Source organism: Leuresthes tenuis, unplaced genomic scaffold (assembly GCF_036924035.1).
Source record: "Leuresthes tenuis unplaced genomic scaffold, fLeuTen1.0.hap1 SCAF_9, whole genome shotgun sequence".
In the NCBI taxonomy this organism is placed as follows: Eukaryota; Metazoa; Chordata; class Actinopteri; order Atheriniformes; family Atherinopsidae; genus Leuresthes; species Leuresthes tenuis.
This window is the reverse complement of record NW_027325363.1, coordinates 11282671-11304351: the sequence shown is the minus strand read 5'-3', so window position 1 is coordinate 11304351 and position 21681 is coordinate 11282671. Positions and strand designations below refer to the sequence as shown.

Genomic DNA, 21681 nt, shown 5'->3' with positions numbered 1-21681 from the left:
AAAATAAAAGCAGAGCTCTCACACTGGACAAGAAAAAAAAAACTTTAATACGGTTGCAGAGGTAAATCAGCAATAGGCAGGTGAGTGACAGAGACAGGAGGCAGCACCACAGGAGATACTTTCATGTTCCTGATTAAGGCGCCTCCATCCGCGAGAGGAGACAGGTGACGACAGCTCAGATAGAAGCTCACCGGGGAAATCAGCTACGTTGCCACACTAGTCTCTATATCCCTGTTTTGCTACCTTACACCTACCTCCCATTTGTGTTGGTGTTTGTGCCTGAGTGTGTGCGTGCCTTTCAGCTATGACATCCAAAAGAAAGCAGAGGTCCAAACTTATTAAGTGCCAAAAACGAGGATTGTGCAGTGAATGGAGATCCCATGGCGCATGTCCACAAAGACTTGATGGCAAATAGCCTTGCTTCAGAGTCGGTTCAGCAGTGAGGGGGCAAACAGAACCACTCCAGCTAGATCAATAATACTTGAAGAAAGGCCAGATTCTCATAGTGAACGACACTTGCCTGAGGAGAAAGAAATCAAAGAAAGCCTAACCTTCCGTGACTTTCTCCTTCTATTCTTTGTCTTTTCTTTTAATAATTCAACAAGTCTTGAATTTTGATTAGCCATATCAAGTACCCCAAATGAGAGGGATCAGTGATTTAATAAGCTCAATCTCTAAGTGCTAGCTGGCAAGATAAACTGTCGTCACACAGAAAGGTGACAGAGGGTTTTAGAAAATTGCACAGTCTACTGCCAGGGTCCCCAAAGCACCCTTGTAGCTATTTGGTACCATCTGAGCTCTATAGACTGCTTTTTTAGTCAGTTCCTTCATTCTGAACGCACCCCATCAGCTCATATGTTACTGACTCTGACAGGCACATGACTATATTGGGATTCTGCTACGGTATCAGCTCAAGCTCCAGAAGCATTCCACACCAGCTAGCTGGAGAGAGACATTAAAAAAACAAAAACACAGCCATATCCTCCGTATCTGTGTCTGTCTCTCTCTCTCTCTCGAGGGAAGAGGCGTAATCATGTCACTGATGGATAACTGACAGCACAACATTCCTCTCACACAGCTTCTCTTTTTGTTGCTGGCTGCACCGTTCCGAGCATCAACACTGTATGCTCTGTAATTTTGCTCTTTTCTACCCACTGTAATTGCCTGTCAATGTCTTTACAGCATAAAACTAAAGCCATCAGCTCATATTTTTCGTCTGTCAAGAGCCATTGGACAAAAAAATTGTCACAGCAGTTCACAGCTGAGTGATTTTTAAACATGTAATGACGAACTTTTATGGGTACTTTTTAGACATGCTGGCAGCATATTAAACAGACATGCAAGTGAGTTGGCCCACCAATGTGGTCCATGTTTGAGTATTTCAGAAACAAATGGATTGGATGTTTTGTACTTTCTGCTGTATTTGATGATCCCATGACTTTTAGTGTGTCACCTCCAGCAGAGCGACATTCGTGGTTTAAAGGGAGCCTCACTAATTGCTGTTAATCCTGCAAAACTGGAGCTGATTTGATCACGAGTGTCATTTTCATTATTCACAAACTAGCAGCTTTTCTTGATAAGTCACTCTGTCTTTTTTGTGGATGAAGTGTCAAAACATGTGATAAAATAGCTATTTAATTTTTCCTACGCTCCTGGCACCTTTTTTAAGCAATCAACCCTCATATACCCAGAGACATACTGTTTACTATTGCAACAAAGAAAAGGCAAGAAGTCCTCTCACTGCAGTAGCTGTTACCAGAAGATATTTGGTGTTTTGCTTGAGAGAATAAATGCCTATAACTGTTTATCACTTATGAAAATTAAGTCTTTTTTGCATAATTAAGCAGTAGGATTGAGTTTATTGTTGTACTTCAGGGTTGACTAAAGCTATTTTATTTTTGTGATGTGCAGATGTAAAAAACACTTGCCTGATTGTGGCACATCATCTGTTTCAGGGCAGAGAAAGCTACACAACACCCTAAAGATGTGACCCTCTGCCTCCTTGACCTTCAGTCTGAAAAGAGCCCATTTATGACCAAAAGACTCAAGACAGAGCTTTCATTTTCTGACAAAGTTCCCCAAAGGCTCTATCTGCAGCTTAGCTGAACAAGGGCTGTCTGGTCTTTTTTTGTTTTTTAATAAGTGATCCTCTCTATGGTCTCTTATCTATAACTTCCATAAGAAACGTTGACTGAAGTCTAACGCATTTATTAGTTTTATGATGGAAAAGATCGTAATATTGTCTGACATTAATATAACACTGCATTGATGCATGGCCCTGCTATGAAAAATGGTGAAATTAGTCTCAAAAATAGCAGGCCAATTTATTTTCACACTTATCAAATGCTGCAGTATATTCAGTGTGCCACGTCTACTCAAAATGTCCCTGTTCAAAACACTGACAAAATTCAACTCGCCTCAGTTAAAATTGCATTTTGTATTTATTCCATTTTCATTTTATTAAATATATACGCGGAAATAACATATAGTTAATTGATCAGTTATAAAACTGTTCAATAAACCAGCAAATGTTTTCATAAATAATTACTGATTTCATGATTTTAACCCAGAGTATGGAGCGAAGACGTGCAGCAGCTTCATAATGAGCCATTCATGAATCTGGTGTTGGAGCAGAAAAACGTGTACAACTTTTAGAGCAGGGGGTCCCGAGGACCAGGACTAGGAAAACACTGACCTAAAGTGGCAGAGATTTATTGAGACAATATCAGTAACAAAGTATCTGTTGTACTAGTTAATCGAGTCGATCACTTTTTTCATCTCTTATTCATGCTGGCTCCAAACAAGGTCAGGGCTAAAAAAAAATGTGGAGGTGCTTTTGGGGCTTCAAAAGCAAGTCAATCTACATGCCATTTCTATTCTATAATGACACTGTACTAACAGCAGCCATATAGTGTGATACTTCATCCTTACTTATGTAGCCTCACTATTCAGTGTTGTCATTCTTAAAAAAGTTGAGCCACGGTGAAACTTGTTTACATGTCGGAGCAGCTGATTGAGCTTTCCAAAGCCAGAGTAATCACCGCAATAATCCCTCAAATCCAGATTAGTTGAAGAAGAGATGTTGCAGGAGTGAAAGAGAGAGAAAAGAAGAGGATTTTTAAACTGTTTCTTCCCCTAATTCTCATGGTGAATGTGAGATCACTGGCAAACAAAAGGGACAAGTTTGGAGCGCAACACAACAGCAATATCGGGAGAGTAGTTTTATGTGTTTCACCAAAAGATGGCTGCATGAACATATCATGGACTCCAACGCCTCTTTACATGGCTGTTATGTTACAGAGACTGCAGACAGAGAAGTAAGAATAAAGAGGGAGGGATCTGCAGTTACTGAGAAGGAGCAACTTTGAGGCCCAGATGATAAACTGTTAGTTGTGAGTTTCCATTAGACATGAGACTTTACCTGTGATAACACTGCTCATCTTTTTACAACACAGCCTGATATTCACACGGATGTTACTTTGACACCTGGCACCGACCGAATATTATTGGTCATCACACAAGTCAAGACAACACCAAATGTCCCCATTCTAAGTGGTTCAGAGCTCTTTAGTGGTATGAGGAAGATCTAGTATATATCATGCATACAATGTTATGGTTGATCTGTAAAAATAAACTTGTTTATGGCCTAGTATACAAATGATTTTGGTCTCTATAGCCATTTTTCCTCATTGTTAAAAAGTGCACTACAGGTGAATTAATTCATTAAATTGTACTTAGACTTACAGTTGTGTGTTACTGTGCAGCTTTGAGTAACAGCAGAGTGCTATAACTGAATGAATGTGAAAGTCACTTCTGGTTCCAAATACCCAAGATAGTTATAGTTTAATGCTAAAGTTGAGATTTTAAGATGGTAGTTCACAAACTCATGGGAGATGTCAGTTATTTTTTACATGCAGCTTTTGCCTCACTTTTGTAACTTGATGTGACAATTTGTTCAAGTCTAAGATGGCGCTTCAGGTTTCCTTGTTTGTGTCTCACTAACAGCCTGGAACTAAATATATCCAGCTAACAATACCTATAATATAAAAACAATTAAACGTTTTTCCCTTTGAAGACAGACAGCATTAACAGTTATTAATTTGTTGAAAAAAAACCATCAAATCTTCTGTTTACCAGCTACTTTGCAAATCGACTGATTGCCTCAGCACTGCAACTGACCTTTTGGTTCAAAACAGAACCTCATAATCCAGACTGACATATTAATAAGTAAAAAACTCCTCACAATTTCCAGCCAACACAGTGAGAGCCATGTTTTTCACCTCCAGGCTAAACAGTTCTGTGTTATTGTAAGAAGGTGGATGGACAGCAAATAGAGAATTATGTAGAGTGTGCAACACACCGTATTATTTGGCTGAGTCTATAAAGCATTATGGTTCCCCTCCCTCACCCCAGCAACAAGGACACATTTTGAGACCACTGTGCTCCAAAACCAACCAAAGCCTTCTTGCTTGGAAAACACAACTCCAAATCACAGAATTCATGACCCTTCTGAATGTATTCCAGGCACAACATGCATATCTAAAGTGGGTGTTAGAGGTTTTAAAAAATATACGAATGCAGAAGCACACAGACTTACTATCATCATCAGGGCTCTTAATGCATGTTTACACTTCCTGAGCAATGAATGGCTTAACCTGCTTTAAACTCCTCTCTTGCCAGATACAGAGTGTATCTCCTGCTGTGAAAAAAAAACTTATTTTCTAGAGAGACACATAGAGAAGTTTCTCTTCCCCTGAAGCAAAGAAAATGTTCGTTACTTGCGTCATGTGTGGCCAACAGACACCTCTGGACCACAGCAGGCGGGAACAAGGCTAATGCACTGCCTGCAGTCTCACCTGTCGAGTTCCCATTGTTGCTTTGTGACTGGAAATGCTGCCTCTCTTTTCTCTGGTTTCAGATTTTTTTCTAGGAAGGCCCCAGAACCTGTGCTGACCTGCTCCAGAGGAATCGGGTTGCTACTTCTGCCTCTCATGTGGGATTGAGAGGAGAGGACAAAGAAAAAGAGGAGGGCTTACGAAGGAGGAGGATATTGTTTTTTTTTTTGTTTGTTTGTTTCCAGGCATTTAAACCCCTTGAGTGATTACTGGCTATCACACAAAAGATGCATGATGTTTTCAGATCTGCGATGCTTTAAAGACCATTAGAATATTTATTTCTAAGCAGACAGATAGGGTCATTTAGTAAAACAACAGTTTTGATTGTTTGAAAGTAATTTTCTTTACTTCTGGTTATTGTCACTGAGTGGGTTTTCTTAGTTGTAAAAAGATGATGTCACTTGGAAACGCTGAGGCATTTTTTTTGATAATAGAAATCCATTTGATCACTCAGATCATTTGAAGGGGAATTTTAAATTCAAACAAGGCAAAGTTTGCAGATTTGGCTAGTCCCCATCTTTTACCCTCTTTTTCTTTGAGACTATTAGTATTTTAAGGTTCATTTTAAAAGCATGAGTGACACATTCTGGTGAACATGACTCATATCATGGCTTGTTTGCTTCTGCTTCTGTGATTTCCTGCAATTCCCAGAATACCTGTTGACAATCCGGCGAGAACAGGTGGAGACACTTTGCACCTGCTGCGGGTTATTTGTGTAGGTGGAGAGAACAACAGCATGAGTACTGAAACAAGCGCAAAGAAAGACACCAGTCCTGTTCTGCAGCTGGAAACAGGATTTTCTCTGCCTGCAATACATTCTGCTGCATTAAGGATGATAATTTGCACTCTGCATCACTTTGTCTGAGCAATGAAGAATGCTGAAGGACTAAAAAGCACAGATACTCTTCCTTTTTGTTGATGCTTCAGATTGTAACACTTCCCATTCGATTTCAGTGAGACTGCAATAAACACTTCAACATAATGTCCCATTGCATTCGGCCTATTATCTAAGGTAATGAGAAGTACAGCATCAAACAAGAAGATGGGCCCCAGACTGGCAGGTAGAAAAAAAATCCTGAAACCTTGTGCCATTCATTTCCAGCAGAGAAAGCCCATATATCAGATTTATACATGAGTGCTGTATACACTGATCTCACTTCTGCTTTGAAGGTGAAAAAAACCGACATAACAAAGATTCATATCATCCACGAAAAAAAAGAAAAGAAAAAACTTCCACAGGTTCAAGAACATCTTGCATTTTTCCCTTTGATTAGTGAGGGAGTTTAATATGAGAATTTAAAAGGGAACCATTGTCAAGCATCTTAATAAATGATGTTCATGCTGACAGCACAATCAAAGCAGACAACTCAGCTTTGATTGTGCTGAAATGAAAAGAACTCCAACAAAAAACTTTTAGTTGGCATTGAAGTTAAAGAAGAACAAATAATGATGATAATGAAGGCCATTTCTATACAGTATCAGGAATGAAAACACACATATATTGGTATCTGTGAAAAAGGACCTACATTTTTTACACAGGGCATATATCACTGACAGTATCACAGTCATTTTGCTACATATTTCTGCAGGAAGGACCGATAGGAAAGATAAAAGCACATTACTGAATGGTGATTATCTCTCTAAATGACTTTCCACGAGATTTCCTAGAAATTGATCTTGTTGCATAATGATTAGTCTTTAAAATGTTCTCCTCTACACACTCGACCACACGCGTATCGGCGAAAAAACCTCTTAAAAAATGTCATAAATTGCATCAGCAGACGAGCTGTGCGCGGGTGCAAGAATTGCTCCTATGATCACAGCTGGCTGGAGCCATTGGGTGGTAAGTGCACTCTGAAATCATGTCCATTATGTTGTGAATTATGTATTTGAGGGGCGCACGCCGCAGGACCCTGGGAGGGAAGGAGGGTGGCTGTGAGATGCCTGTGGGCAGACTTGGGGCTCATCAAAGGAGAGCTCACTGTCCTGACTCTCAAAGTCCACCAATAACTCCCATTAATGACGGACCGTTAAAGACACCATTAGGCCATTAACAAAGCCCAGTCCCACCGCTTCCTGCTTATCCATTAACCCTTCCTAATGCATTTCAGTGGCAAACATGACTTCATGCTTTTGTTTCCGGAAAAGCATGCATTAGCTCACCCAAGTGCCTGGCTCTTGAGCGACCATGACAATAAAAGACTGTCACAGAGAATAATGGATCCACAAGTCTCAACTCAGCCCCAATGATGGAGCCTCTCACGTAAAAGTTAAAGCCCAAATCGCCACCCCTTGTACCATCAAAAATATTTCCTAAAAATAGACAAAGCAAACCTCAAGGGAAAAGGTGATTATCCAACTATTTCAACCTGCCGAAAATATAAAACTGGGCATTTTTCACCCTTAATCCTTCTGCTGCCGAGATAAGGCTAACTTTAATTAGGCTTGTGACGTGGAAACGATCGTACAATGTCTTACTGAGTCATAATTCCCTCAAAGAAATAGCAACGTAAAGATGGGTCAGTTAGGTGCTTCTAAAACCTTTTCAACATCTAAAATAACAACCTTAATATATAAATTGTGTGACCGAGTTTATACTGCTCAGTGTTTTCATCTATAAAACTGAAGTGCAATTGACCACTCTGACTCTGCTTTTCACCTCTGTATTTAAAAGCACCACAAAAACGAAATCTGTTTAATTTACTTGAGAGTTTATTCCAAATATTGGCTCTGTGCGACAGATAGAAAGGCTGTGGTCTATTAACTCCCATTTCAAGTTGTTCATTCTTAATTATTTCTCAGTAATTTAAACATGATAACGTCCTCATCGTGTGCTAAGGAGCCTTCAAACTTTATTAAACTGGAGGATCCTACAAGCCTTATTAAATTTGCTCTGCCTTTCTGTGTCTGAAGATGGGCTTGCATCGACATGCGGCCTCACTGCTCTGATCACACTGGCTTGTAGTTTAAGTTTAAGAGATTTTTCTTTTTTTTTTCTCTCCTAACTCTAAACAGACTGAGCCAGCTGCTTCAGGAGCACTGAAACATAACTTTGCACGTTTCTAGCACGCATAATGAGCAACATTACACAAACAATCTCACAGTCACGCTTTGGGTGTTTGGTAGAAAAGAAAGTGGGATGCAACACATGCCCAGAAAACAGCTCTTATTCGTGGTCTTATTGTATATTTTGTGGACTGCAGCACAAAAAAACAGACTCGCAGCCAGATCTGTGATAACAGGTATCTGATCGCATGGTTCATGTGCTCCCCTGGTGCTTCTTTTGAATTTGAGATGAGGCCCAGATAAGTGCTCGCAGTTTCTCAGAGGGCAGGACTTGCTGTTTGAAAACTCTATTTTTAGCCAGTATAATTAAAATTACAGACCCTTTCCTCTAGCGATCATAGGGAATAATCAACAGCCCAATTAGGGCTTAAAAATGCAGCCACAGAGATGATAAAATAAATGTTTGCCGTCTGATAGAATAAATGTAGGGGCTACAGAAGTGGAGTGGATGCTGTTATACTGCAGATGCAGCCAGCAGTGGGTGACTGTTTACACTGATGAGCATAGTTCTCTTTGAATTACTGAGAGTTTGAACTGATATAATCAAATATAAATGAAAAAAAACTAATCCTCAAGTTCTTAAAAAATTCCCCCTTTTCAGCATGGTTCATTCAAATGAGTTAATATGCAGCTCTAAAATATTCCTGACACACTCAAAACAACCTTCTTGACATCAAAGCGTTCCTCGTTTCACCAGGCCTCTTCATGAAGTATCACATCAGACAGCAGGTATCATTTTTTTTTGCATAAAGGCCATAGACCTGCCAACCTCACTCGCCTGAAGCAACCGAGCCAACCAGAGCAGGAATGACTTCCACAGTAAGTGTCCGCTCTATGGATTACAGATTGAACATCACTTATAATCAGTCTATTAATAGCTAAAGGGGTGCTGCAGCACCAGGAGAAAAACAGGCAAGACGGTTCTGGAACATTTGGCTAATTCATTGATCTCTAAGCAATCTAAATAAGTCACTTTTGCCTTTAGAGAGTGAGAAAAAACACTTTATAGATGAAAATGGTTGTCACAAATAAAAATAAAACGATTAGTTTACTGCAGATGACACTTGTTGCAGTCAAGACTCATCACTGTAGCCCAATTACTATTTCATCAGTGCAAATGTTACCTAGTATTTATTTTTCACAGATCAGCAAAAAAAGATGCTTGTGATAATTTAGGAATCGTGCCGTCACATAGTTTGTCTACCGGTGCAGCTGACACTTGCTTAAGTGCCAGCTAGTTTGTCAAATACATTTCCTGAAAGATGATAAACAATGACAGCATGAATTTCCTTTTTCAGTTTAACACCAGCATCCATTATGTGATGTACAAATATGTCAAAAAAACACTGATCTATAACAAGTATTGGACTGCAGCCGTAGTTTAATTGAAAAGTGATTTGATGTATAAAATCTTTTTTTTTTCTTTTTAAGTAAAAGCTAGAATTGCAAAACATTCAGTCATATTGTATCATTATAACAGATTTGCTGAAAAGTCCTTGGGCAGGACACAGAACCCTATGTCACCTCAGCATGTTCTTTGCTATGTGATTATAGGATATAATAAGAAGTGCAGACTAAGTGCTGCAAACTGCATAAGGATATACGTATGAAATTGTGTGGAGCCAGTGCATGAACGAGAAACACTTTATAGATCCAAGACAAGCGCTCTATAAATGCAGATAATTCATAACAATATACAAAAAAACGGCAGAAAATTCTTGTTTGACAAGCTGGGACTAGTTGGCATTCATGCTTGCAATGTGACAAAAGGTAAATTATTAGAGATCGATTTTTTTTTGTTGGGCCAGTAAAGTCACACAAAAAAAAAGATTTATCAAGTGGAAATGTCAAACAATCTTTGACCCATTATTTTTTTTGCGTTTTTGCTAAGGACCTTTGGGAAGATATATTGACGTGCTGCTGTTTTCCTCATCATCTCTGATATGACAGCACATATCTGTACTGAAAATAACAGTTAGTTACAGCCCTCACCAAGACCCTCATGTACAACATACTGAAAACAGACAGTGGCTCCGTTGGAATGTCAAGACATCCATGGAACCATCAGACTGAGAGCCCCCTCCTCCTCCTGGTTGCGAATTCAATGAATTGCTATTTTTTTTCTTTTTGAGATATTAGTTCAGCTGGCGGCCACAGATTCAACTATTTGCACAACTGCAACCAGCTTTTGTTCAAGCTCAAGCAGGTCTGTCTGCATGAGTGCTGCCTCTGCTGTAAAAGCAGCCCCACCCAGTCAGTCCCTGCCCCCACACCTTCCTTGGCAGAGAATGCTTTTGAACAAATGTACCCTCTTGGTCATGCGGGAGCAGTTGTGTTTACTATTATGCTATCTGTATGGCCATATTACATATCGTGTTGTGCCCGAGGATACCAATCAAAACTGCTGCCACAACAGGCTCCCGTTGAGGGTAAATGGATCCTTGCAACAAAACCACATGCACCCGTGAGCAGGACAGTGAAATAATAGAGAAGAAAACCAGGCCAGAGCCCTTCGCTTTTCTACAAGGGCAAACAATATTGTCTCTATTAATCAACCTTTAAGTGCTTCATTAGACTCTGCATAATGTGTGGAGTAATTTTCCAAATTTAAATCAGATGATTTATGGAAATCTGTGCAATGGTTTTATTTAACAGACAGAACTTCTTTCAGCGTATTAATGATGTCTGCCTTGTTAAACAACAGAAAACATTAGCAGGTAGATATTCTCATTTGTTCAGCAGATGACTCTCTGTAATTGCTGAGGCGAAGCTCATACTCTCACATTAGTTGAGCAGAATGTCGTGTGTAAGCTGTTGAGCACTCATAATGACGGAGCTGACCTTCTAACCCTTCACTGTGAAACAGAGCAAGCAGCACTCTCCATTACAAAAAAGCCTGGTTGGTGTTATGGTTTCAAATTGTGTCCTGCTTCAGCTTTTGGCTCTAGGGGGTTCCTAAAGCCTCTGCTGGCTAAACAGAGCAGAGACTGGTGGGAGGAATACGCGGAATGCAGATAATGCATACAAAGGATTATGTACCTGCGTGCACATCAAAACTCTGTGGCTCACATCTAATACCCACGGACCACCGTCTGCTTTGATGGAGCACTGTGAAAGGCTCACGATTAACATGCACCGTTACTCCTGCTTTAACTTCAGGACTTTCAGATTTACATGGCGGGATGACTGTGAACTGGAATTGGCTTGAAGGCTTTACTAGCATGAGTTTCAATGGCGCCAAAAGTTTCCTATGAAGGATTCTTTTTTTTCTTTTTTTTTTTGCTTGAGTTATCCAGTCTTTTAAATGACAACGTCACCAATTACGTTTCCTCTCTAAGACACAAAAGGAATAAAACTGCCACAACAAACCCAATGTTGATCTTTTGTCTATGCCTTCCTTTTGTTTCTGTAGAATGAGATAACCAATCTCAGTTTATGTAATTCAGCATATATCACAGTCACTCTGGGTACCCAGGACCTTTAATAATTTCATTAGCGGTGGCTATTAAATTTTCTTCTTCCATCATGACATGAGGAGAAGCCATGCATCAAGGTAAGTGCTTTTAACCATGAGCCTTGTTGTTGTTGCACGGTTTCACCACTCCCCTCTGACTCATGTCCTGTGCACTGCATCCCAAACATGAGCAGCAAAAGCCCTACAGATTCATCTGATAGTGAACTATTTTGACTGCAGTAAAACATCACTTCACAAAAAAAAAGAAAACTGTCAATAAACAAAGATGTACCAGCGCTGAAATATCTGCAGTGTTGCCTTAAGAGCTCAGCCTCCATGGAACTATTCCACACACTTTCCCCCTTCGAGCAGACTGAGTCAACACAGTGTTATGAGAGTTCTTTGAAACAAAGATCTGCCTCTACTGCAGGGTCAGATAAAAGCAAAAGCTCAGGGGCATGAGCTCTCATGAAAGGCCAGAGAAGTCTGTCAACTATTTGTAACCAAACAAAAACACCTCTAATAACTAGGAATACCTTCCTGACTTTGACCAAATATGAATGATGCAGATTTACATGTCTGTTGGAGGGTCGTGGTAACTGGACAGCCACTAAATTGTGTGCAGACATTTGAGTTTCTGAAATAAAGAGGTTATTTTCATCATGAGACATCACACTTTGAACTTTTTAGTGTTGTAGCTAAAAATTATAACGAGTCCTTGAAATAAAGAAAACAGTAATCTAGCAATCAATCATTTAACAGCACTGACACTGGTGGTGTGAGACGATTGTCTGCCACAGCCAAGTTAAAAGTTTATCTTGAATAACCTCAAAATTTGCAAAGATAACCCCAAAAAAGTTGATTACCGCTATTTGCAAAGATAACCTCAAAAAAGTTGATTACCGCTATTTGTAAACTTAACAAGCAAACGTTAATCGACATATTATGGTCAATAATTCAATTGATTATACATATATCGGTTAACAAGACAAAACTAAATGAACTCTAAGATTAAATGTCACAAAATGTGTAAAAAAGATACGCAGTAGTACCAGGTTGCTCCATCAGGTGGAGCCTCTTACTGTTCAATGAGTTGGAATCAACTGTATACTTGCTAACTGCTTATAACTCACATATCTATAAAACAAGTACAATTCCTTGTGGTTCATGTATAAAATAAGTCACCAGCCCAGCTGTGCTAACAGTATAAGCTACACTGATGAACTCATGTTGAAGATTTGCAGCAGAAACTATGCTAACCTAGGGTGTCCTCTTGCTGAGAGTAGCTGTAGCCACTAATGTTGCTAATGAGCATCCACATTCTGAAATGCACTTCCAACAACATAAAAAAAATTAATTACGTATATTGTCAATAGTTTAGCCACGGCTTTAAATACCAGCTGTCGTAAAGTTAGTGAGTTGTACGTTCACTTCAGTTTCAGCTGAGCATCTCTTTTCAGCAGCAGGACTAATATTAACCGCAGTGAGCAAGTCAATCCATCACATATCAAGTAAATATGTCAACTGTTTCATATATAACTACTTTAACTCAAGTCTAATGATGGAACAGGTGTAAGTTACAGGTAATTTACTCTTTAAAACTGAGGCTGGTGTCTCAATGGAAATGGAAACGGGAGATTCCCTTTTTGCTATTCTCTGATCAGTTAGTCAAAGAAATACTTATATTAAGGTACAGTCAAAATAATCATTAGTTCAAGGCCTGGTCCAGACAACTGTTGATATCGCTTTCAATAAAGTACTTTCAGCATCAGTTTGTCTTTTATGACTAAAGCCTGAAAAGCATCTTAGCATGCAGCTCAAGGCAGAGTTGACTAAAAGACTCAAACAACATTAACAAAAATAAGTTCTTGCAGGTCATCACTATCTTTGTGAGTTGTTAATATAATGAACATACACGCCAGCAGATGTAATAGCTAGAGACATGAAAATGCATTAACTACAAGACATTTCAATAAGAAATGTATTCATTCAAGCATGACGCGTGAAGAAATGTAGCCCTGAGCAGACAGATTCATCCACTTTTTTTTTTCTTTTTTTTTTAAAAAAAGACCTGATGGGAAATATTATTGCCTGAAAAAAAAAACAACGTGCCTGTTAGAACAAATTGTGGCTGTGATGTTTGGAGTTCCTGTTTGTATTGGCTCTGTTTATATGAGCGTGATGAGCATGCTCCGGCAAGACCTCAACAATAACACAAGTAATCCTGAGATTTCCTTGTTAAAAAAGTAAAAAATCTGAGCTGTTTCCCCCTACATGTGGCATTATTCTGCGTAGTTTTCACTCTAGGCTTTCTTGGCGGTCTTACACTGAATTAAACTTATGATCATGAGAAGATGAGCAAATAATGTCTCACCTCTTCTTTCCCATCTACTAACAATTAGAGGCAGCGGCACAGGTTATGGTATCTTTATTCCTAGGAATTAGGTAATTTCAAGTTAATTGAGCAACATTCTCTATCTACAGATGAGCCAGGCAGAGTAATATTGCAAGTTTTATGTGACAGGGTCCTGTGCTAACAAGCTGCTTGAGTTTACTATCAAACCCCCCTGCTGTTTTCTTTTGTGACCACTTTGCAGTCGAGTCACAGTGACGCTAGAGAGATACAAAATTAGCTCCTTATATTAATTTGCAATAAAAGACATCTCTTTGAAAATGTGTGTGTAAATCGGACCTGTGGGGTGCGTAATGCTTAGAAATTCCCCAAGGCTACTGACCTCTTAAGATGTCCCATTAAAAAATTAAGTTTTGCATCCAATTACCAGGCAAGCATCTCTTCACCTCGCTCATAAGGTCTGGCAGTGGAGCAGCTAAATACTTAACAGCAATAGAGAGTTTTTTTTATCAGGAAACATCTAACACATCCACAACTCAAGCATCTGCCAAAGCATCGCTTGTGGGGTAATTGCCATCCAAAAAGACACTACTTGACTTCTTTGAATTAAAACTGAAGTTGAATGAGAAGACGCCGTGCTGCCAGTGCTACTGATGAGACAAACTCAAGTCACTTAAAGCTGTTGTGAGGATTACATTTCCTCCCATTTAACCATGCTTTTTCCAAGCAGTTTCACATTAGGAAGGACGTGCCCTGAGGCCAGAGAGGAAGTCTTAACTTTTCATAGACTGGAATGCAAATAGGACTTGCTTTGAAAAGAAGAAGGAGAAAGGGATTATGATTTATATAGCTGGGTGTTTCAATCTTTTCCCAACAATTTTAGCTTCTCCCAGCTAATTATCTCATTGTGACTACAACTTTTGTATAATTGTTGCATCTAATTGTTTTGAGATAATTGACATGCTGACTTATTTTAGGTAAATATATCAAAATGTTTAGCTTCTTTTGTTAAAACATTATCAGCTTTTATCAAAGACGTATTTCAACACTTGGCTTAAAGGTGTTACAACAGCAAACCTAACAGAATGTCAAATTCAAAGAGAAATTAAAGAGAGCGTGTATGGTTGTTTTTTCCCAGAAGCACAATTCTAAATTTACAAATTTATAAAACATTAATCAGAAGTGTATTGAATGACCCAAAGAGATGAGCTAACCATTTTAATCCATTTCATGTCTGTTACCTAGAAACAAACAGAGTGACAGGCTTTTAATTGAAATCATACGTGTACTTTCTCATTCAGAGAGAGTCTCCCTGAATGAAAATTCCAGTTTCCTACAAGTTCAACTGTGACGGTATAATCAGAGATAGCTTCAGGCAATTCAGACTGCTACAGCAGTCTATGAAGGAAGGATGGTGGACATCAGCACCACACAAAGAACCAGCTTTCAGAATGGCAAGAATGTGAATGCTGAGGTCAAATGCCCACACAAATCTGCTCCGTTGAGACCCAAGCACGGGACATGATGGGCAGCAGCCCGGTGTTTCATGAATCAAACAATAATGGCAAGACTGCGTCAGAATGAATAGAGCGACTTCTGTGTTTTGAAAAAGAGCTTTGACGCCAACACGGGATGATTCAGATATGAAAAGGAAGACAAAACTCCAAGTCATTTTAGTAGCTGCCCCAGGGCTTGAAATGAATGTTTCACCTATAGCACAAAAGCTGTGTCAACTTGCCTGACTTTCTTGAACCTCTGATACAGTCAAAATAAAGGTTTGATACAAGAGAGCGCCAGTCTTATGGAGAGACTCTCATAAATAGGCAGAAGTAATGACTTTATGGGAGTGTAGGCACAAATATAAGAGGTTCACCCAGACTCTTTTTATGGGCCAGTAAAAGGGCCTGCAGCTGGTACACCCACTGACACACTCTGCTGTCAGCAGTGGTGCTGATTTGTCCCATTTTATCTATAAGGTAAACTGTAATGAGAAAAATGGAGCCCATTAAATGTACTTTACCAAAACAAAGGTGGCATTAGCACCCATCCAGCGGTTTCCCATATATACATGTGCCAATTTGCTGTATTCCTGAGCTACTCTCAGGGGCCAAATCATTACCATCTCAGATAATAGAGGCCACTTAAAGAATTCATTAAAACAGTGCAATGACTCTAATGGGGAATTTGAACAAAGATCCAGGCCCTGTTAAAGATGGGTGTGGCCACAGGCTTTTCATATGGAGGGGGGACTCCCCCTCCCCTCCCACTCCTCCAGGTTGCACATGTGAAGTGCAGGAACCGGCAGCAGCTACGCTGTGCCCTCTCCAAGGGGTGTGTGCTGTTCCATATTAATGACAAAGAAACGAGCGGGAGCAAGAAGTCGCTATCATACTCTCATTCGTTTAAAAAGAGCCAGTTTCACAATACAGTCGGCAGGAGTCCACAGGAATCCAGTGAAAGCTGGGGGATGCGTCAATGACAAAAGACAGAAACAACCTCACTTTTTTTGTCCCCGAAACAAGGGCTGCCCAATTTCAGACTGCCGTTCGTCTTTCACCAAAACCAAGGCCAGCTTCATGCATTTCAATAGGAGTATTCCCGCATAAAGAAGGAAGCAGCCCTGCTTAGCACACTCATCTCTCTCCTGTTGTTAGGGCTTTCTTTAAAGCTGAAACAATAGAACTCTGGTCCCTCCCTTCGGATAACAACTAACCATTACTTTGCAAGGCAAGAAACAAGGCAAGAAACGAGGCTGTGTGTGATTAGGAACATAAGGAAAAGGCAAAAAGAAAACTGAGACGTTACACCTTTTTAGTAGAACATCATAAAGCATTTACTCCCTTTAAAATGATCGAATCTCAGCACGTAAGCTATGACACCGCAACCACAAAAAGTCAATAGCGTGCTAAATTCTACCAATCTTTTTCAACCTGACCGGTAAATTACACAAGAAATGGGCTGCTGAAGAGGCAATTTTACCTTAGATTATAAAAATTGAATATGTCTCACATTCTGCCTCTGAAAGTGGGGCGAGCCAATCACCAAAGTGTAATTAAGATTCACTTGCTGCTGTTTTACTGATAATCCTGTGAGTAAAACTGTCACGGGCGAACAAAGGACCCTTTTCCTCATTGAGTCATTGCCTGAGAGTGATTACTTTTGCCACCCAAGTCTTTTCATTTTCCGAAGGCAAAGACACTCATACATCTCCCAGCTTGGTGAGTCCAGCAATGAGGGAATTGCTCTCTGTGACATGCAGGAAACTGTGTGACTTCATGTGGTGGCTCATATTTCCTCAGTAGAAGTTCGCTACATCTAATATAAGGGTGACGGTTGGAATAAACATAATATTACAACAAATCTAGAAATGTACTCACAGTGTTTTAGAACATGAAAAACTAATGAATAATGAGACTTAAAGTTATCTTTTGGCTTAACGTGAGTGATGGGAACAAGCTGTTCTTTCAACAACTGTACACACAAACAGGGATCACAAAGAGACTCCCTCTCCCTCACAGCCTCAAAAAACAAACACTCCTCCACCTGTTCAGTGTCCTGCTGGGGGTGGAGAGAAGTGTACACTCGCCGTGTAAGGGAAGACAAAGACCAAAAGAAATCATTACTGCCTGTCTGTATTGAGCTGTGTTACATCAGTTTTAATAACTGTGCCCTTATTCGCACCACCTAGAACTATGGATTAGTCCACCTTTAATTCTAGGTGCGCGCTATAAATGAGCAGGCCCAAGGCAGCACACCATATGGTAAGGATGCACATGTTATAAGCATCATTTCTCTGGGGACCAGCTGATGCATCGGCCTGATTTCTAAGAAAATCACATCCAAAGCATCTTCTCTTCACATAGAAGTGGAGCAGGTTAACGATAGACTCTAAAAAGAACTTTCTTGCTTTCAAATGTGCAATAAAACCTGCTCTTTGGTGCTTTATCAAAGACCAGGCAACATCCACGTCTTAAAGTTATCACATCTTCAAGTTATTTTCAGATTTATCTCTCCTTTATTTTTGGTCACTTGTAATTCCAAACTAAAGTTAGCATGACAGTAGTTAATCAAGCTTGATGCTCACATCCTGGCCATAAAGCGCTGCTGCCAGGGGCGCTGTTAGGAATTCTGCACCCCCTGATGGGACATGACACTGCGCTCTCCACCCAAATACTGCTCTAATTTACAGTATGACCTTGCCTGCCTGAACAGGCCTCTCCTGTTTAAGGAGCCTCCCTTTTCTCTCCATCAGCAGCACCTCTGCCTTCTGCTCAGGCTTCAACTCATTCCTTATTCCGATCAAGGCCAGAGGAGCACAAGGTGCAGAAAAATAAGCTCATTCTCCTCAGCGAACATCTGTCTCTTTCTCATATCTCACTTGCTTTGTGCTTCTAGGGTGAGTAATAGCGTTTGTGTCACTTTGTATGTGGTCTTTTGAATCCAAAACACAAGTGTACTAACTGTGCGATACGAGAAAAAGCTCCACTTCACACTCTTGGCCCACACAAAGGACCAAGAGTCCTTTAGAGCCTTTTCAGAGATATTATGAGCTGCCAAATTTGGGTTAAGCATCCAGCAGGATAATAACTTGTATAGATGTCACATTTGGGGGAATTTCAAGCACTCCTATTATAAAAAGTATGAAGAACAGTTGATTAATAGAAGGTTTGTTCCCTTTGTTATTTTAAAATGCTGTTAGTCAGATTAAAAAAGTTTCAAAGCCCGATTTGTTCCTTTAAGTTGAGCAGATCTGCTTGTTTTCTTACATTTATTCAATCTTGAATTGATTATTTCATTATGCTCTCCAAATAGTCAGCATGCCATTTCAAAAATGCAATCAATACATAGTTGTTGGAAGGGATGAAGGGTTAAAGTGAAAGTCTAGAATGAAGTAAAGATGCAGGATTTCGATTCAAAGCCACGATTCACTTCAGCAGCCACACTTCTCATGGCTGCGTCTGAATTCTGCATGAAGGAACACAATACTTTGCAAGTAACAAAGAAATCTCTTTCAAAGAGGAAAGAACTGCAAACAGTCTTCAAACGAGACAGAGAGCGCACAAATACACCTCGCAAAAAGATACATGTAAACCAAACATGCAATTAAAGCTGTTCCCTCCTTTTCCTGTGAATTAACATCACAACATTCACCAGGCAAGTCCTGACATAACCTAGTTAGAGATGAAAGAGTGGCGAGTGAATGAATCTCAGGTGAAATTGGGTGACCCCCTACACAAGAGATTAGTCCATTAGCAAAAAGGAGAGCCCCACTTGCCTGACAAGTAATACCAGCTGTGACAGCGGGCGCTTGTCTGTCTGCTCGGGAGGGGCAGTGAGGGAGGGGGGTGGGGGGGGTGGAGTCAAGGAGTGAACAAAAAAACAGATGCATCTTTATGGACTATTTGTTCCAGGACTAACTGTTTTTTCTGCTGTATCTGGCAGCTGCCACGTTTCACCTTTCCCAGTCAAAGCGTTGGCTGATAGTTATCTCATCTTTTCAGATTAAAAAAACCATAAGCTTGTTTTTAGGAGGGTTTTTTTTTTTTTCTAAATCCAAAACTCTAAACCCTACTGTCTCTATTGACCAAACTGGCAAGAGTTCACCCTTTTGCACTCTTCTTCTCACCATCTTGTAAGCAAACACACATGTTTAGGCCATCAGTGAACACACAGCAGTGCAGATGACCATAAAGTCAACCCTCATTACCAACTCAGAGCACTCTCCTCCACTCTCAAGCACACAGCACTGCAGCAGCACAGCGGTGTAAAAACACCTTAAAAGGGTTGTTCGTTTCCTCTCAAACAAACCACCTGAGCTTGACTGAAAGGTGCTGCATGGTGTTAATTTACAACAACAGGCGCCACTGTAGTGTGACGAGGCGAAGGGGAGCACAGTGGGATCAACTTCCCCGCCCTTTTCCTATCCCAGGAAGTGTACTGAGCTTATGGTTATGCTTTTAGCCTGACTGAGTGATGAGAACACATGGTGCTGCTACCTGTGGCCTGACTAAGCACACAATATGGAAATCTACAAAGAGACCTTCAATTCCTAAAGCTACAAAACATCTGCAGCAGACACGCAAACAAAACCCATACACACACACACACACGATGAAACACTAAAGGAAAAGTAATCACTACCCACTAATACATGGTTGCTGCATTGGATTCATATCCAATGTTTTAAATCAACTCACTAAAACTTGGGCCCATTCACTTGCACAACCCATTGCAACTGCCAATATCCTGTGTGTAATTACTAGACACAGCCTGTAAGGTATGCATTCCTCGCATAGGCAGCCCACAATTATGATAAATCATACAGAAAAGCAGCAGCCTTCAGCTCAGCAGCCTCCTTGTTAACAGCAGAAAATATGACAAAATGACTCATGGTAATGACATCATGGCAAGGCTTGGGGATGATGACCTCACATAGAATGGGCAGATAAGCAGTTCATACACAGAAAAAGTCACTTTTTTTATTATTTGGGCAGGAATTTCTTCTTATACCGTATAACGAGCCTCCTAATGAGGTGAGAGGAGTTATAAAACTATTTGGCATTGATTTTTTTTTTTTAGCTCTTTAGAGTTTTAGATTTAGAACGGAGGTGACCAATGTATCACAGATGGTCTACAACATCAGCAATTCATTTTTATTCACAAAAGGGAGGGGAAGTCAACCCTATTATACACATACGCAACCACGTTAATAACGCATCTATGACTGAAAACTAACAGAAACTGTACGAAGCCAAAGAAACTTATCAGTGAAAACTGTGGTCGATAAGCCGGGCTGAAGTTGTGGAGGCATCTGCAGGGACTCTCGCCGTTTACCTGAGGCTTCCGCCGCCTCCACTGCCCAGTTATCGAGACAATGGCTTACCTTGGCAGAAGAGCGCGCTGATGAGGAGGGCACACACGCAGCTGGCGGACAAGTGCATCCTTGCGAGTTTCACAGATCCTCAGCCGGCTCTGCTTGATTCAGAGGTTTGTAGAGGTAAAAACAGACTTGAGTTGCTTTATTAACAGGTGGATTAAATTAGATAGTCTTCGCGCGCCTGAAGCTGTGAAAGCAGTTCAGTTCAATTTAGGCTCTTCCTCCAACGTGGCATGCGCTCTCCAACTCGCGCTCACATCAGTTCTGGTGGAACAGGTAATTGCGAGGGGCTCACAGACGAGCGCGAGGGCGGAGGATACAGTCTGCAGCTCCGCCCCCCGATACCCTTCCACCCCCACACCTCCTCCCTTCCTCTCTCCCATACACAAGTGAACCCCACCCCACCTTTTTCTTTAAGATCCCTCCTCCACTCGCCCCTTTACTCTCATCTCAAGCTCCTCATTTTCTCTCCCATGCACCGTCATACATGCACCCTCATTCTCACTTTGCACACACACACACACTCGCAAGTACACTTGCGTACAAAGAGAAACCTTGAATCAAGCATCATCTCAAATTTAAACAAACCTTCCACCTGCATTCAAAACTTAACCAGCCTGAGAGCAGGATTTAGACGCAGATAAATTAGTTTTTGACTAAATCCTTTTGTTATGTCAAAGAAACACACCAAGGTGTCATTTTCACACTTTTTAGCTGTCTAAAGCTTGTCATTAAACTACTCAGTTTAGGGATTTAAAGGAGGAAAAGAGGGTGGACAAGAAAACTATTTTTCTACATTTGAAAGACTAATCACAAATCAAAAAACAGTTTTCTGTCAACTGGCTTTCAATGTCACAATACTGAGAGTCATGTCATGTAACCAGAGATTAAATATAGAAATTCCAGATGTGGTTCCATTAATGCTGCACACATACATAAGCAGTAACATCAGAGTGAATAACTCCTTTACTAAGTCCAATTCAATTTGTTTAGTGTCAACTGATCAAAAAAGTTATCTCTGAGTACTATATAAAGT

At 40.3% G+C, this 21681-nt stretch overlaps 1 protein-coding gene across 3 annotated transcripts in view; it reads right to left on the bottom strand.

The window, feature by feature from the left end:
* LOC140314194 (CD166 antigen homolog A-like) overlaps window positions 1–20918 on the bottom strand; it is a 40434-nt gene extending 19516 nt beyond the window's left edge. For all 3 annotated transcript variants that reach the window (XM_072392299.1, XM_072392300.1, XM_072392301.1), the window contains exon 1: window positions 20652–20918. In XM_072392299.1, the coding sequence (XP_072248400.1) occupies window positions 20652–20709 (58 nt within the window). In that variant the 5' untranslated portion in view covers window positions 20710–20918. The remainder of the gene's footprint in view (window positions 1–20651) is intronic.
* Between the last annotated feature and the right edge of the window lie 763 nt (window positions 20919–21681).